The 19,572-nt window shown below is 38.6% G+C and overlaps 1 protein-coding gene across 1 annotated transcript; it reads right to left on the bottom strand.

Annotated features, from left to right (window-relative positions):
* Positions 1-2,336: 2,336 nt before the first annotated feature.
* Positions 2,337-2,864, bottom strand: LOC142176145 (uncharacterized). The gene is made up of 2 exons (XM_075243228.1): positions 2,652-2,864; positions 2,337-2,561 (listed from the first exon to the last, which is right to left on the bottom strand). The coding sequence occupies exons 1-2, from the start codon at positions 2,862-2,864 to the stop codon at positions 2,337-2,339; spliced, it is 438 nt and encodes a 145-aa protein (XP_075099329.1).
* Between the last annotated feature and the right edge of the window lie 16,708 nt (positions 2,865-19,572).

Below are 19,572 nucleotides of genomic sequence, written 5' to 3'. Positions count from 1 at the left end.
TGGATTTGCATTTTTCCACCTTATTTTTTTATGTTTCTCTGTAGCCTTATTTAATGTGATTGCTGCAATTTATAAATGTAACTTATATAGAAAAATCTGCATAATCTCCTATTTTAATTCTTATATAAATGGTTAGCATAGTAACTCTGAATAAAGGTAACTCAGTTTATGGTGTGTTCATTAGAAAGGTACCCTCCCCAGACCCCACTTGTGGGATTATACTGGGTCGTTGTTGTTGTTGTTGTCATTAGAAAGAACGAGTTAAAAATTCTTAGCAATGAATTTGGTGGGACGAAAGCTGACTCTTGTATAACAGATAACAGATAACGTATTATTGAAAAAAAATATTTTCTTAATTAAGAAGCTGCAGGAGAAATCAAACAGATTTTAACAAGAGAAAAACTAGAAAAAATCATCTCCTATCTCACTGATCACACATGTGAAAGATAAATTTTTTCGAAGAATCCACATATTAATGAACAAGGTATTGACCATTTTTATTATTTGCTACCAAGGGCTACGCGAACCAAAGGCTTGAGAAGGAAAAACATAGAGAAGTAATCAACGGTAACTGGTGTTAGACTACTGAAAATTGCAAATAATATTGAGCCTCCTGTCATGAATATTGTTACTGTCACGTGTCTCTGAAGGAAATACTAATCCCCCGTCTTAGTTCCTAAACAATCTTTTGATTATGTATCTCTATTAAGTTGTCTCGCAAAGATTAGTGCAGTAGTGTTTATCTCAATTATCCTATGATGTTGGTTGAGATGTATGTAGAATGCATATATATTGAAATATTAACTTAATAGTTTTTTATCTTAGTTTTATTCTTAGTATATGGCTGTCCTTATAACTGTTGTAATAGCCTTTCCGTTGCTACTATGGAGTAGCTCTATGCGACCTTGTTATGTAAAAAAATTCTTCATAATGACAAAATATGTGTTGATGCGGCTTTTTTTTAAAAAAAAATCTGTACGCAAATACTAGCAACATTTTTTGCTTTTAAGGAAATTTGCAGCTTATAATCCTTAATGTTTTCTAAAATTATTTTTAGCACATCCACGTTTGAAAGGATCTTAGTTAAACAAAAATTATTAAATTACCCTTTTGTTCTATATATAAATCTGCTCATGTTCACGGTTCACAGAAAGTGTCTAAATTAAAATATTTTGTTTTCGTACTATCATTTTCATATGTGTCTATATATTACAATAGATGTCTATATAGTATGTTAAATTCTTGCTTAGTTATATCCATTTCCATATGTGTCGATATAACTGTTATAGAGAAGCTTAATTTCAATAAGTCAATTTTAATTAAAGGCATCCCACATCTCTTACTCATGTTATTATAATAGTTCTTTGATTAATATTTTTCAAAGTGGATGTTACATTTAGGAACCTATTGTATTTTTATGCTTTTTTAATTTCACTTAATCTTTCTCTAACCAATAGTTCATATCGCTCCAATGACAGTGAAATTAGGAGGCCTTTGTTGACATATATATTTATATAGCAAAGGGAAAGTGGGTGTAGCAATGAAAGATTTTTTGTTTTTAATTTTATTGGAACAATTATTCTATGGAAAGTACTATTCTCCTACCGCCAGTAATTATTTTATATGGTATTCAAGGTCTTCACTTATAGCATATATCTGTAGCTTCTTCTCAACAAACTCTCATATATGCAATTTTTTACACCTTTTCTCATTTAACCGTTAATACACTTGATATTTTTCAAACAATAGTTCATATTGCTCCCTCCGATATTAATTAGTTTAGTTCTCATCTAAGAGGTTCGAATTCCCAGTATTACTCCTAGCAATACTCGCTCAAACAATTGGTAATACTATATTTTTTAGTTATTAGGATTATCCCAATGTGTTCACTACATTAATAAAAGTTAACGTGTAATGTGTTCGATGAAGAACACCCAAACTACAAACTTAAGGAGTAGAATTGATGAACTACTCCTAAACAGTATAGCAATTGAGAAAAGACCCGAGAGATTGAGAGAGAGAGAGAGTGATATTATTTCATACAATCAGATCAATGATTGCCTATTACAGATGAAAGAGTATTATATTTAGCTAATTCCCCTAACCCTCGTTAACTAACTTCTAACAACTTTCATTCCTTTTAACTGACTAACTAACTCTTTTGTCCTTAATGACTAACTGATCCCCTCATCTTTCCTTTTAGCTCCCGTCCTACAATTAGCATATAACAATTCTTTCCCCCTCCTAGTCCTCAAGGACAAAGTCTGGAAATTGCTGTTTAAATGTGTGAACATCCAACCACTTACTATCTTTCATAGGGCAGTTAAACCATTTCACTAAGACTTGTGTGAGCACCCTCTGTCCTGTAATTTCCTAGAGTCCACAATGGCTTCAGGTTCCAGCATAATATGACCATGAGATGATAAAGCCACAGGTAAATCTGGAACTGCAGGTTTGTCACCAATGTGTTGTTTCAACTGTGATACATGAAAAGTATTGTGGATCTTGCCATGTACTGGTAGTTCTAGTTTGTAGGCTACTGTCCTAGCCTTCTTTAGCACCTTGAATGGCCCAAAGTGTTTGGGATTAAGTTTGTAATACGAGTGCCCTTTTAATGAAAGTTGTCTATAGGGCTACAGTTTGATAAACACCATATCCCCTTCCTCAAATGACCTGAGAGATCTTTTCTTGTCAACTTGTTCCTTCATCCTGGATTGAGCCAACTGCAAGTTTTGTTTAAGAAGCCTGATAGTGCTCTCCCTAGCCTGCAAACATTTGTCGACCACCTCAACTAATGAGCTGTGTGCCACAAAAGGTAGATGAATAGGTGGTTTCTGTCCATACACTACTTCAAAGGGTGTCATTTTAATGGCAGAATGGAAGGTGGTGTTGTACCACCACTCAGCAAGGGGAAGCCACTGTATCTATTCTTTAGGCCTGTCATTGCACATACACCTAAGGTAGCATTCCACATATTTGTTCACTGCTTCAGCTTGACCATCAGACTCGGGATGGTAAGCTGAAGAATGGTGAATTTGAATCCCTTGAGCTTCAAATAGAGCTTGCCAGAACTTGCTCAGATAGGTGAAATCCCTGTCACTAACAATGGTCTGTGGCAATCCATGCAACTTGTAGATGTTGTCCAGAAAAAGTTGTGCTACTGATGAAGCATTTTAAGAGTGCACCAAACTTATGAAATGGGCAAACTTGCTCAACCTGTCAACAACCACTAAAATTACTGACTTAGTATGAGATTTAGGGAGTCCTTCTATAAAATCCAAGCTAACGTCTGTTGATACCCAATTTTTTCCTCATATATTTTAAAATATGCATACACACTTTCAAAATATTGTACATGCATTTACAAACATGCACAAGTGTTTTTATAATTTTTAAAGGCCCTAAATCCATTTATTTCTGCATTTTTTAATTACATAAATGTTCAAAACTATCCCTCATATTATTTTATAATGATTTAATCATCTAAATTCATTGTTTATGTTCATATGAGTGTTCAAATATTTTAATCGTATTTTGCATATTTAAAGACTATAATTGCATATTTTGCAAAAATAGCCCCTATAAGTGCATAACTACCTTATCTACACAGAAGATATTTTTTTAATATTAAGTAATTATTTTAAATCACCTTCATGTATGAAAATCATTTTTAGCATTTAATTAGATATTTTTTAAATTATTTTATTTAGTAAATTGGGTATTTAACAAATAGCCCCTAATTATACCCAAAATCGGACCCCCCCCCAATCCAATTCAATTAAAATCCAGGCCCAAATCTACCCTGCCCAAACCCTAAAGACTTTTACCCGGCCCCAAACCCCTCTATTTTGGCCGTTGATCACAGAGATCAACAACCACCATTTATTCTTTCCTTTTATATTCCAAATGACCCCTAACCCTAATCATTCTTCACACACCAGCCGCCCTTGAACCCCCTCTTCTTCGGTTCTCTGAGACCAACCCTAACCCTAATCGCCGCCACCTAAACCTACCCCTAATCCCTTCGATTCTTACCTGTTCCATGGGATTTCATGGTTGTTTCAGACATCTGCTGATCTCCTACTTCTTCTAGTTGTTCGATTTTGCTATCTCATGAAAGAGATCTCAAAGAGATCTAGCTCAGATCTTGTTCGAGACTCTTTAAGAGTTTACCTATGGTTACCTCCGTTTGTGAGTGCTATTATCTTGAGTTTTATGGTTTGAATCTTTGGTTCAAAACCCGATTCTCTTTACCCCACCCCTTTTCCTCAAAACCCTAATCTTTTAGATGTGAATCTGTCTAGATCTTTGTAGATCTGGAGTGATTCTGAGTTTGTCAGTGATTTTTCTTTAAAGATCTCCTGTTTTTTTTACTACTAATCGACTCTAAATGTTTTTCAAAATTAGGGTTCCACTTCGTCTGTTTTTGCAAAGGGCTTTTTTGAAATTCCTTATGTGTTTGATTAATCTTTCTTTAATGACTGTGTTCCAGTCTTAGTTGTTTGATTGTTCGTTGTTCACTTCAATATTTTGCCCGTTATTTTTTGAATAGTTGATTGACTGACTCAAACGTCTAAGGTTCATGTTTTGTTGAGATGGTTTACTATATTTTTCCTGCTTTCCTTAATTCTAAGATTCTTAATTGACATTCCTTCCCTATTAAGCTTAAATTATGGGTGTTTGACCCCAGATTGGTCTCTAATTACTTATGTTACCTTATTTGTGTGGTTAATTGCTTGATTTATGGTGTTCTGACCTAATTGGATGTCAGACTCACTTCTTGCCTTATTTGAAACTCAATCCGAGTTATTTTTGGGTATAACTCCCTAATTTTCTGCCATGTCAAGCTTGATTGACTGTTTGATTGTTTTTCTTGCCTTATTTGCAATGTTGAACCACCTTGCCTTATTTACTTTACACTACTCGACTCCTATAAATACATGACTCTGTTAAAACACACACACACACACACACACACACACACACACACACACACACACACACACAGAGACCTAAGGAAAAACACCTCTAAAAACTCTTGCTCTCTACTACTATTTCTCTATTGCACTATCTAGCTGGATGAAAGCCAAAGCTATATCTTGGATCCTATTTACTTCACTCTTCTACTACAAATTCCTAATTGGTATGACTCACTTTATTATTATTCTGACACCTGTATGATTTATTTTATGTACTTCATGCTCAACATGATCACTTGCATGTTACTAAATCAATATGCTTCTTGTTCTCAACATGCCAACTTTCATATCATTGAATCAGTATGTTACCCTGATGTTAGCATGCCTGCTCTTAACTAAGACCTATGGGGTTTTTCCCTGCCTTCAATATGTCTACATTGTATGTTTCCAAAACTTGTGTGTTTTCCTGTTCCTAGCATGTCTACTTTCATATTGTTTGAATCAGTATGTTTCCTTGGTATTAGTACGCCTATTTCTAAGACTTATGTGCTATAACATGCTTACTCACATATGTTTAAACCTAGAAGGTCCTGTTTTCAGCATGTCAACCTGCCTATTTCTATTCACTAGACTTATGTGTTGTCTTGCTTACAACATATCTATGTGTCTTCCCCTATGTCATTAGACCTATGATTGTTGTCCTGTTATAGATGTTCGTCCCTAATAAACCCCTGATAAATCATGGTATCTATGCCCTCAACTTGCTTGCCTTTATGTGTGACTGTTTGATTCAACATACTACCCTATGATTGCTACAAGGCTGTATGTTCATCGAGTATTAGCTAATGGACCAAGACCATAAGAAACCTTGGTTGAACCAATGGATCTTGTCTGTTGTTGATTGAGTTCAAGGCTGAAACTCCTTCCGTTGACCCTGGGCAATGTGAATTCTTGCTTTGTGACTATGTTGCTGTTCTCAGAATGCTTTTGATTGTTGTTTTCAGTCCTGAACTGTTTTACTCCTTAAATGTTTCCATTTCTGAGTTGTTTTCCCTCTGGAACCTCTGAACTATTTTACTCCTAAATTATTTTCCTTAAACTGTCACTACTCTTTTAAATCACTCTCACTCATATTCTTAGAATACATAGGGTCCTGCCCCTCCAGTGTGAGCACTGCTTAGGAGTTCATGAGACTCTTCTGAACTCTGACACACTGAGGCTGGCCATTCCACACTGCACAATCTGTTGCTCTTTAAGGAGGATCTTGGTGTGAGCATTGCCCGGGGTCTCTGAGGCCCTTGGGACTTTGAAACATTAGGATACCCTCTCTCGGACACTATGAGATATGGTACTTTGGACTGTTTGAAGGCCTGGTTTTTCCCAGGTTTACTTTGGGCCTATCTAGGCTCCCTATAGTATAGTATCATTTATTTCTGTAATTCATTTATGATTGGTTTGTAATAGTAATTTCCTTATAAACAGATATTGGGATATTAGTAAAACTAGGAAGGATTCTCATATATATTTTGTTGGGAACGGGTAGATACCATGCCTATAGGGTTTAATCAGTTCCTACACTTAGAAACCATACCTATAAGTTATTGTGATGTTTTTCTGATTATGTGCATTTAGATATCATGCCTATAAGGTTCTAAAAATCAGTCCTGCATTTAGATGTCATGCCTATAGGTGCTAAAAGCAATCCTGCATTTTTTCGATACCATGCCTATAAGTTTTAAATCAATTTCTGCATTTAGAATTCATGCTAATAGGATTTTAGCATATTTCAGCACTTAGAAATCATGCCTACAGGGTTTATGATAAAATCAGCCTCTAAAATCAGCAGTCAGTTCACAGTTTAGATATCTAGTCTATAAAATCTCGTCCGTTCATCATTTAGGAAAATCTGGTAGGTTTAAAATAGTTATTTCTTGCTGCATGAAATTGCCCAGATTCAAGAAGTAATAAAATCAGTAGGCAAACTTATTAGGTACTTGCTGCCCCGCTTTAACAAACATTGCATATGTTCTGCTTTATGCTCACCTAGATATCCTACTTTATGACCCTTTGAAATATCTGAAATCTTATTGTTTGAGATGTGCTATTGTCTGCTTGTGTGAGGAGGTAAAAGTGAGCCTTTAATTGCCCCTTTATGTGAATGTCCTATTTGTTTTTGCTTGTTGCTTAAATTTTCTCCTTTTAAGCACTTTCGGAGAGTCTAGAACTGCCTTAATTAAAGGTCCTAAATACCTCCAGGGCCCCAAGGAAGGGACGGATAATGCACGCATAGAATACGTTTAATTAACATTGCTTACATAACCACTAAGGGGAGGGTAATCGGGTGGTAAAGGATATGATGACCTGTGCGCTGATGCTATGTGTAACACCCCAACTTGGGGACAATACCAACTATTGTACAGAAGTGATCTTGTATGCTAAAAAACCTAGGACCCCCATTTACTCCTTGTTTTAAATATAATGTCCATTTGTCTAATTTGTTTTATCTGTTTATAAGACTAATTCACATAATTTGAGTTCGGCCGGGACCCACCATTGTGGACTTCGAAGGGTGCCTAACCCCTTCCCCTCAAGGTTATTTCGAGCCCTTACCCAATCTCTGGTAAAACAAGCCGGTTTTTATGAGTTACTTGCTTTAGGTGCCCTAACGCACCTTAAATCCGTTAGGTGGCGACTCTTCAAATCTCATACCCAATTCCCAAAAGGTAATGAGTTGTTTCCAATGAATGTCGAAACCCGGACTCCGCAAGGGAAAAAGGGGGGAGCGACAACATGGCGACTCTGCTGGGGATATTTTAGGCTCTTACCATAACGAACTTATTTTTTTGAATTAGTCTTAAGCATGCTCTATTCTGTTAATACATGTGCACCCTTTCTCTTTCCCCTTTACTTGGATTTAATTGCTTATTTCTCAAGCATTTACGATTTTCTTTATTTCCTGAAACTAACTTGGCTCCTTGTTTTCTTTTTTGTAACTGTCTTTCAATTATTTAAATACCATATTTATCATTTTTAAACATGCAAATACTTGACAACATGCTATTTATTATTGCATAAATCATGCTCAACATCATATTCCACTCGTGCGTAATCAATCCTATAGCAATGCTTGATGAGTGTTTGGGTCTTCCTATATATCACCCTTTAAATTCGGAAAGGCGTATTTGCGGTAAAACTAGTTAATCAGCAGTGCAGTCGACGATTCCGTACCTTTCCCCCTCAAGTTGTCCGCTTGAGGGTCCCAGTGTAGACCTCTATAGCAACCTTACTCTGATTAATTGTACATGCATCATGGTCAAACCTAGCCGGGTTAATATGTTGTCCACATAATAACCCTTTAAGACAAGCCTCACCCAAAAGTCCATCGGGTTTTCCATAATCCTAACGGATGCAACCACGATTACGTGCATTAATTTTGGAGAAATAAGTGCCAATGTGCTAATTATTGTTGTATAAGTAGACGAACCTGGAGAGGGAAAGGGTCTTAACTATATTTTGTTTTGCAGAAAATGAGGCACGAAGTCCCAGGTTCGGCATGGTCGGTAACATACCATCACTATTGCTAGATTGGTGGAGAGATCTTCCCTCAAGTGACCACAATCATGTGAAAAGGGTCTTAGGAAATTTGCCTTCTTTGTTGGATCTTCAGCCAAAACAAATATTGATCGAGGTTGCCACCATGTTCTGGGACAAAGAAAGGGCTGTGTTCCACTTTGGAAACATAGAAATGACCCATCTCTTGGAAGAAATAGGAGGATTTGTTGGGTTGCCTTGGGATAACCCTGGTCTATTGGCACCTAAAAATTGCACCACTAAGGGATTTCTGAAGATGATTGGGTTAAAGAAGAATGATGACTTGGAGTGCCTGAAAAACTCCTACATACCTTTCGACTTCCTCTATGAATGATACCGTCACAGCAGGTCTTACCGTATTTTTGATGATGTATTCTCCATCACCTCCTTGGGTTGGATTCACCGTAAGGTCTTTGTGTTTATCATGTGTTTCTTGGGCATGCTAGTATTCCTAATCCAAGGGGACAGAATTCACACCAGGCTGGCCATAGTGGCCAAAACTTTGATAGACGAGATCGAGGGGCAGACATATACCATTGTCCATATGATCATTGCAGACATGTACCGTGCCTTGGAACGTTGTTAGAAGGGGCACAAATACTTCGAGGGTTGCAACTTGTTGCTGTAGGTTTGGTTGTTATAGCATCTCCAAAAAGGTCAATAACGTCAGGAGTTTCCTCGAAGGCCGTGGAATGATCACATAGCCTTCCATCATCCCAAGAAAATGACCCATATCCCAGACATGTTTGCTCAACCAAATGATGTTGTAGGATGGGTGCAGGTTTTCAACAATTTAACTGAGGACCAGGTTCAATGGATGTTCGAGTGGTTCCCTACCGACGAGTTCATCATCAGATCCAGGGATGTTCCCCACTTGGTACTGATTGGGTTAGGGGCATATACCCTTATGCTCCCCTCAGGGTTATGAGGCAGGCAGACAAGAGACAGGTCATACCGCGAGTTGCTAAAATGAGTCACTTCATAGACGATTTCCAAGGTGATGCCATTCCATACAAAAATGAAGCACAACACATGTGGCACTTGAAGATTATTGTGGAAAAGGATGCCATCGAGCCAGATCGATATCATGCTGGTCATGCATACTTCTACCTCTCATGGTTGGATGATAACATATCAGGAATATTCAAGCCAAGGGTTGGTCGAGGAAATAAGGCCATAGAAGAAGTTGCCGAAGCACAGGTGAAGTACAACAAATTACGCAAAAGAGTTCGCGAGTCTGAAGCCGAGCATATAGAGCAACATAAGGCCGATATGGAAATGATCAATGATTGGAAAGAGAGGGCTGTTAAATCCATCTAAAGGCTGGAATACCTGGAGTACAGTCTGATGGAATTGGAAGGGAGAATGAGGAAGAGAGTCACCGATTGCCAAAACGCTGAGGGAAACGAAGGAGGACATTTGGCGAGGGCATTCTTACTGCTGAACCTGTGCGAACTGGGGAACTGATCGACATTAACATCCAGCCTAGAGAGGATCCTTTTGGGACTAAATAGATTAGGTTTACTTGCTTTTTAAATGTAATAAGGCCAAGTGCCATTAGTGATATTATCTTATTTAGTGTTGTTTTGGGTCGTCTATTTTTATATTAATGGAATGAGGCAATTATTGGCACTAAATTTCTCCAAATATATCTGTCGCTAGGCCTACCTCGGGCACAACGAGACTCCCAAATTAGGACACGAATTTACATTCCTGCATTATGTATTTAAATATCACAAACATTTCAGAATCCTTACTGACTTGTTTACCTTTTTGTTTTTCTTTATTCTTTATTATTCCCATCTCCTAGGGTTGATTCGCATATACTGGCATTATCAGCATATCACACCAGATCTAGAGGCCCTCCACCTCCTCCTCCTCCAAGTAATACAAGAAGCAAATGGAAAGCTAAGATGGATGACTTAACTGGTATTCGAAAGGAAAATGCTGAGAATGCGGAAACTTCAGACAGTCGAAGTACTCCGACACCAAATGACTTGGTTTTGCGGTTGGAACAAAAGATACTGGAGTTACAGGGAGAACTTGAGCAGGTCCGCAACTTAGCAAACCTCTCCCTCACCCTGAATGTCCCCGACATCAACCAACAAAATACCAAAAACCCAGCACCTCCCCAAAACACACCAAACTAGCTCCCACAAAATCCTCCCGCACATCAATATGCAACTCCACCTCAAAATCATAATCCTTTACTAATACCAACTCCACCACAACATTATCATCAACCAATCTAGTACCCACAAACCACTACCTATCACACTCCTCAGAACACACCACAATCTATTCCCGATCCTCAAAACTCAACCAACGGCCACTACTACACCTAAATCCCTGGTGCTCACTAAAACAAACCTATATACGTAGAAACTGTACCTTACTCTACTCAACCAATCTCCTATACACCAGAATCCGCTGAGAAGGACCTGCTCATCAAGAACATGGCCGAGGAACTCAAGAAATTGACCAGTCGAGTTCAGGGTGTTGAAAGAGGTAAAGGGATAGAAGGTCTGAATTATGAGGATTTATGCATACAACCAGACGTGGAACTGCCAGAGGGTTACAAACCTCCCAAATTTGAAATATTTGATGGAACAGGTGACCCCAAGGTTCATTTGATAACTTACTGTGACAAGCTCGTGGGGGTCAGAAAAGATGAAAGGATCCGAATGAAGCTCTTCATGAGAAGGCTTACCGAGGATGCCCTGTCCTGGTAATAAGATAGAACCCTAAGAAGTGGGCCAATTGGGTAAGCATGTCATCAGAATTTATGGACCGGTTCAGGTTCAATACGAAAAATGCACCAGATGTCTTCTACATCCACAATTTGAAAAAGAAGCCAACTGAGACTTTCCGCGAGTATGTTACTCGGTGGATGTCAGAAGCAGCCAAGGTTAGACCAGCACTAGAAGAAGAACAAATGAACAAGTTCTTTGTCAGGGCACATGACCCACAATATTATGAAAGGCTAATGGTCATTGAGAATCACAAGTTCTTCGATATCATCAAACTCGGAGAAACAATTGAAAAAGGTATCAAAAGCGGGATGATGACAAATTTTGAGGCACTATATGCCACGAACAAAGCATTACAATCAGGCGGCATATCAAAGAAAAGAGAAGTAGGGGCAGTAATGGTGGCTCAAGGCCCAAAATCTTCGCTCGCATACCAAACACCTCCACCCACATATCAAATACCTCCACCCACAAACCAACCCTCATCTCCCAGATATTGTCAACCCGCCACCGCCTATCACACTTATAACGCCCAGCCAACTTACTATCATTCACCTCCAACTTGTCCAAATTACAAAAAACCCCAACCGTAATCGCAAACCACCCAGACAATACACCACTATTGCTGAACCCATCGACCAGCTGTACAAAAGGTTGAAAGCCACTGATTATTTCACTCCTATTCCTGTTGTGGCAGTGGAAAACTCATCTCAATAGGTCAACCCAAATAAAACCTGTGCATATAATTTCGGTATAAAGAGGCACACCATTGACGAGTGCCGAACATTAAAAGATAAGATCCAGATATCAATTGATAACAAGGTCATACAGGCAAAGGAAGCTGCGCCCAACGTCCGCAACAATCCTCTCCCGGATCATCGGGGTGATGGGTCCATGTGATAGAGGCAAATGAAGAATGGGATCCTAAAGGGTCAATCAGACTTATTTGGGAAGGTGATGACTTCAAACCTACAGTCACACTCACTCATATTGTGGTACAGATACAGCCGTTAGTCAAAGTTGAGGTAACCGCATCGGTTCCATTTGAGGTAGAGGTAGCTCCCCCTACAGCCACACCTGTTCCATTCGAGGTAGAAGTGGCCACACCTTTCACCGTGACAATATCAATCATACCTCCTTTCAATTCCAAGGCTATACCTTGGTATTACGTTGCGGAAGCTAGGCAAAAGGGAAAAGCAAAAATGGAAGAATCTGAAGCTGCACAAGGAATGACTAGAGCGGGAAGGATCTATACACCCGAACACTTGGGAGGATCGAGCAAGGAGGCTGCTACTAAGAAATCTGTCATTGAAACTGGACCGGATGATCTTTGGAGGAAAGTACAGGCAAGGGAATACTCCCTCGTCGATCATTTGAAAAAAAAACCCCGCCCAGATCTCCATCCTATCACTATTGCAAAATTCAAAGGCGCACAAGAATGCTTTAATGAAGGTGTTGAATGAAGCTTATGTGCCCAACAATATCACCCGTGGAGAAATGGCCAACATGGTAGGGCAAGTTCTGGAGAGTCATAAGATCACCTTCCACGAGGATGAATTACCGCCCGAAGGGTTAAGCCACAACCAGGCATTGCACATCACGGTGCAGTTTGAAGACAAATTCATTTCCAGGATCCTAATAGATGGAGGTTCAAGCCTCAACATTTGCCCGTTGACTACTCTGAAAAGATTGGGCAAAGGTTTCCATGAGATACGGGCAGGAAGTATGAATGTGAAAGACTTTGATGGATCTCAAAGGGCCACAATTGGGGAGATTAATCTTTGTCTGCAGATGGGGCCAACTTGGTTCAATGTTGAATTCCAAGTGCTTGACATATCAGCTACATACAATCTTTTGTTGGGTCGACTTTGGATACTGCCACACTTTTTTTTTCCCACGCAACCCTATTATGAGGTTGAGTTGGAAGAGTTTTTCCAATTGAAGTGACGTTTTGAAAAGGGATTATTTATTATTTAGAGTCGCCACTTGGAATTGAGTTTTGTTCCAAGTCACCTTTTATTGAATCCCTTATCAAAAGGAAGATTTGACTCCTAATTCATGGTCTACAAAAATAGAAGACCGAGTAAGGAATTCTATTGACCGAGGGGAAGGTGTAAGGCACCCCTCGAGTCTCGTGGTTCTAGCATGGTCGCTCTATTGACTAATGTAAGGCTTAAATTAATTTTTAGCTATGATTGTATTTTATTGATTATGGATTATTTATTACCGCTTAATTAATTATTATATTTTATTAATTGTATTCACCAAGATGCGGAACACACACAAGGTACTTCTTTGAAATTAAATGTTAAACCAAGATACGAAATGTGCACATGGTTATAACACAATTATTTTAAAACTAAAGGTATCAAGACGAGGGAATGCTCACATGATCCTTTTATTATTTAAGCATATCAATCCAAGGTTCAGGTATGAACACATGGTCCAATATTTAAAGTGCATCTAAACTTTTTCTAGTGTATTTAAAGTTATTTTTCTAACTAATTTGAGATTGTGGTGAGGTTTGGCTCTACAAAAACTATCTAAACTTGAATTGTTTAAAAGTTTATTAGATGAATCTAATAAATACAAATCATACTTTCCTTGAAGCAAAACGAACGAAGTGGTAATGAATCATGATATGAGATTCACTCAAATAATATGCATATGACAGAATACTTCAAATGTCAAATTTGTTCTAGATCTTTCTAAACCCCCCAACATCCTATCTTGTTTGTTCACCAATTTTTCCAAATTTTCAAATAGTATAGTAATCTAAATATCAACATGAGAGCAAATAGATCAAATCACAGATACTTCTATTGGTTTAAAATAACTAAAAAATCAACCCCAAATATAATGGGTCATGAAGCAGATTTAATTTTATAAACCAAAAGATTCCACCATGAAAGTGGACAGTCACTATTCCCATTAATATTATGCACTCTAACCCATTTGGTAATTCATCACCAAAAAAACTAATCCTTCAATATAAACAAATAAACGGAAATTATAAAGCCAAATTCATTTCATGGTTTATCACATAATCAAAATCGGACACATCAAAGTGAGATAGAAATGATTAAGATATGGATCCAACATTCAAAATTTAAAAGGCAAAGCAAGTAATGAACCTTTAACGCAGAATTCAAAATATCTCCAATATTTGACTAGTGAGATAACTTTCGAGCTTGGAACTTTACAACAAATATAATGTATGAAACTTGGGCAGTGATTGCAGAACCGAACCACGACCGGAGGCCTATTTCCTTGACCGTTTTCCTTCTCTATACCAGGAAGAAAGTGAGTTCCTTTTTGTGGTGTTTGGATAAAAAAAATTATCCGAATCTTCTCAAATTTTTGTTGTCTTCCCCAGTTTCTCCCTTTTATAAAGAAGAACAATGGTAGTTATTAAGTCTTGTGCGAAGTAGTTGAAATGAAGACGTGGAATTGAGGTTCAGAAACAAATTGAGACGCAAGGCGTGGGTAATAGGTGTAGGAGAAGAAAATCGTGGGTGAGAGGGTTGAGAAGATCGTGGGTAAAGATACTATTTTGTATCTCTCTTAATTTACTTATTTTTGTTCTTTCGTTAGTTTATTATTATTTTTTTAAACTTTTCTTGACCCTTTTTTTTAATTAAATAAAAGAAGGAAAAATAACACACACACATATATATAAAAAACTTACTTTTAGATTTAAAGAAAACTATATAAATAGAAAAACTCAATATTTACACTATAGTTTAAATTCTAATTAAAAGAAACCATTTATTTTTGTAAATTTTCTCTTTCTCTTTACAAATGGAAATAAAATTTGTACTACAAGCATGTGAATATTTTTGTAGATTTGTTTTTAATTAATTAATTTTTTTTCTTTTAAAACTAAAACCTATTAAGAGTAAGATAAAAGTTTAAAATATTAAGATTAGACCTTAAAAAAATATTTACACTAAAATAGTATAAAATTCGGGTGTGGTAAAAAATTAGTTGTTCACAACAGATATCAATAAGAGACATGAAAAGTTTTCAGGCAAAGAAAAAATGAACAAGCTGACTGATTTTTGACCTCACTATTATTTAAGAAGGAAAAGATGAGAAGAGAAGAGGTTGCAACCGAGCCTTGGTTTTAGGCAGCCTACATATCCCGGGTTATAAGGGAATTATGTCACGTGTACTTCAAGTGGAAAGAGTGATAGAGTATTTTTGGAAGGAGAGTCGAGCGAAGTTCCGATCCGCGGTTCCTACTATTTCATCAAAATGAAAAGAAAATTACATACTCTTGAAATCTAAGAGTTACAAAATTCCTATCTAAATGTCATCTGGAGTCTTGTCTTGATTCTTGACTTGATTCTCCCGTTTACTTTTAGACTGAAATTTGATGCTCTCGATGCAACAGACTATGAAATATTCTCGCAGGCTTGCTTCTTGATCAGGTGATAAGGAAATGGATCTTGAAATCCTATATCTCTGCATGCATTGTGTCAAAGCTGGTTCGGCTGATATTGAGATCAAACGTTCCACTTTCTCCGGCAAGAGCTAGAATCTTATTTTTGCACATCCAATCCGTGCTTTGCAGAAAACCTACAAGCCATCACAAACAAACAAACGAACAAAACATTTCTGCCCAGTTTGCACTAAGAAATTTTTGTGAGTTATTGAAAATACATTAAACTATCTTTGCTATTGCAGAATAAAGAATTGAAAAAGATTTTTTTTTCTAAAATAATAGAGGATGTCGTACCCTGTGTTAACAAGAAGGAAAGCAACCAGGGGATGCAGTACCCTATGTTGACAATAAAATGAGGTTCGTGACACGCTCGGATGCTACTAGAGAATGTCGTACCCTATGTTTGTAATAAAATGAGGCTCATGGCGCTTTGAGATGCTACTAGGGAATGTCGTAGCCTATATTGGCAATAAAATAAGGCTCGTGAAACTATAGGATGCTACTAGGGAATGTTGTACCCTATATTTGCAATAAAATAAGGCTCGTGGAACTCTGAAATGCTACTAGGGGATGTCGTACCCTATCTTAGCAATAAAATGAGGCTCGTGGCACTCTGAGATGCTACTAGAAAATGTTGCACCCTATGTTGGCAATAAAATGAGGCTCGTGGCGCTCTGAAATGCTACTAGGAGATGTCGTACCTGATAAGTAGGATTTTAACATGTTTTATACCTATACTTGCCTGCGCTTTGAGTGTAATTTGCTACAAAATAGTCCCAAAATGCTTACAGATTGCGCTTGATTGCAGGTTTGAGCTATAAAGTGACAAATCTTCAAAGATCGGCTCAAATCGGAGTGAAACCTGCTCAAGTGTCAAAGATCATTAAAGTAAGGACATTCAGAACTTCATGCGGACCGCACCATCATGTCATGCGGCCGCACCATAAGAGTTCAGAGACTGTGAAACTACTAGTCAAGCTCATGCGGCCACGTCCCATTTCATGCGGCCCGCGTCTCACTCATGCGGCCGCACAATCTTGCTATGCGGTCGCGTCAAAAAAAAGTTCAGAGAGTGTCATATTCCAGAAGCAAACCGCGCGGCCGCATCCCACTTCATGCGGCCCGCGTCCCTCTCCATGCGGCCGCACTCTATGGTCACGTGGTCCGCGTCCAAGAAGTTCAGAGAAGCTGCCAAACTATTCATGCGGCCGCACAACAACTTTGTGCAGTCCGCGTCAGTCTTCATGCGGCCGCATTCTATCTTTGTGCGGTCCGCATCACCGTCTTCAGAGAGCAAGATTCAGAGGTCAAGCAACCCAGTGCGGCCGCGTGCCAACTTTGTGCGGTCCGTACAAACCCCGCAGGGGCATTTTTGTCCAGTTTTTCCAGCCCACTATAAATAGAACATTTTACCATTTTTAGGAAAAAGTTTTTTTACATCTGATAGCTGCTGGACTCGTGAGACTTATGTTTTGGCCTATCTTGGGCATTTTTAGCTTAGTTTTATCATAGATTATTGTAGTTTAACATTAGCAATTAATTAATATGGTTGTTTCATCTTCTATTTCTTCAGTTTCTTCTTTAATTATGTCTAGTTAAATCCATTAGCTAGGGTTGTGGCTCAACCCTAGTGTGGGTAATTAATGGGTGTTGATTCTTAATGATAGATTGATATTGGGTGTTTGTTATTTGGGTTAATTTTATGGTTTAATTAAGGATTGATGGTTGCAAACATTGATTCTAGCTTAGTGGGTCGTGACTCTTCTTGAGAAAGAGAGTCTATGATCCCAAAGTTGACCCAACAAGGAATTGGGGTGGACCCATGAGAAATGGTAGTCCCAATTAACGAGTTAAACCTCGAGAGAGTAATCACCCTACTTGAACCCTAGTTGCTTAGTCTAATTGGCCTACCTAATTGGTCTCGAGAGAGTCAATTGGGCAAAATTGCTCTCACTACCGAGAGGTGTGAGAGTGGGTATAGTTGTGCAACGGTTATAACATTGATCCCAACTCTGTCAATCTATTATTAGTAGTCTCTACCCATTAGTTAACTACTTAGGTGATGCCACGACCCTAGTGCTTTCCTCTATATTAATCACAACTTAGAACATACCCCTTTAGCATAAAATAGCCTAAATTAGTAGTTGATAATAGCAGTTATTAAACAAAAACCCCAAAAACCTTTAGAAGTACAATTAGGAGCAAGCACACATTCCTAGTTTGAACAAATACGCAACTCCATTCCAAGCTCCCTGTGGAAATTGACCCCGATACCACTATTCGGGTAAAAGTCTTAGCGCCCGCTCTTCCTACCGTTGTGTGAGGTTGAGTTTGTTGCGATCACTTTTTGGCGCCGTTGCCGGGGAGCTTACGGTGTCGACTATTTGTGTAGCTAGTTTTGTGTTTTGCTTCTCTTTCCTTCTTGATTACTAATTTTGTTTGTGTCGATCAATCAGGTACAATGGCTCTTAATGCAAATGACCCTCTCGGCAATGTGATAGCGGGGGAGGAGGTAGAGGATCTAGAACAAGATGAGGTCTTACCTCAACTTCCACGGAGGGGCCGACATGTCAATTTAAATGAAAATGAGAACAACAATATTCCAGACCCTCCTCCGGCACCACCGAGAGTGGCTCCCAGAGTTTTACCAAATCAAGGATACGCCAGTGCTATTGTTCCTCCCTGCATCCAGGCGGGGAACTTTCAAATCACAAATGTTATGCTGACCTTGCTCGAGCAGAGAGGTTATTTCACGAGTGCCTCTGATCAAAATGCCTACAAGCACTTGAAGGGGTTCGTGGATACATGTTGGGGTAGCAAGCAGACAAACGTGTCCGAGGATGCGTTGAGATTGAGGCTTTTCCCATTTTCTCTTCGGGGTAAAACATTGGATTGGTTATAAAGGCTCCCCAATCATTCTATTACAACATGGGATGAATTGGCGGACAAATTTATTACCAAGTTCTTCTCTCCAAGTCATATGGCAGCTCTTCGGGATGAAATTCTAGCTTTCAAGCAAGAGCCGATGGAAACTTAGCATGAGATATGGGAAAGATATAGAACAATGGTGAAAGAGTTTTCAATGCATGAACTATGGCAACCAACTCCAAATTATGAACGGGGTAGTTCTTCTCATGGGGCTTCAACTACCGAGAATCATAAGCAATAACTCTACCCTCCTACATCAACACACAACCAATCCCAACTCTTGAAGCATCACAATACACAGTATATGAACCTGAAGCTGATGGAAAAACCAACACTGGAGCTGTGGTCAAGGCTGTCTTGAGCTTCTGAAAGCTCTCCTCACACTCGTCTAACCATACGAATGGAGCACCTTTCTGAGTCAATTTGGTCAAAGGCGATGCAATGGATGAAAATCCCTGAACAAACCGGCGATAATAGACTGCTAACCCAAGAAAGCTACGAATCTCTATGGCTGAGGACGGTCTGGGCCAACTCTGAACTGCCTCTATCTTCTTCAGATCAACCTGTATACCCTCGCTGGACACCACGTGCCCCAAGAAAGCCACTGAATTGAGCCAAAACTCACACTTGAAAATTTTTGCATAAAGCTTCTTCTCCCTCAGTCTCTGCAACACAACTCTCAAATGCTCCACGTGTTCCTCCCGACTACGCGAGTATACCAGAATATCATCAATGAATACAATAACGAATGAATCCAGTTAAGGACGAAATACACTGTTCATCAAATGCATGAATGCTGTTGGGGCATTGGTTAGCCCGAAGGACATAACAAGAAACTCATAATGACCATATCTGGTCCTGAAAGCAGTCTTAAGAATATTTGAATCCCTGATCTTCAACTGGTGATAACCCGAACGGAGATCAATCTTGGAGAACA

This window comes from Nicotiana tabacum, chromosome 22 (assembly GCF_000715075.1).
Source record: "Nicotiana tabacum cultivar K326 chromosome 22, ASM71507v2, whole genome shotgun sequence".
NCBI classification, from domain to species: domain Eukaryota; kingdom Viridiplantae; phylum Streptophyta; class Magnoliopsida; order Solanales; family Solanaceae; genus Nicotiana; species Nicotiana tabacum.
The sequence above is the reverse complement of the archived record's forward strand: the minus strand, read 5'-3'. Positions and strand labels throughout refer to the sequence as shown.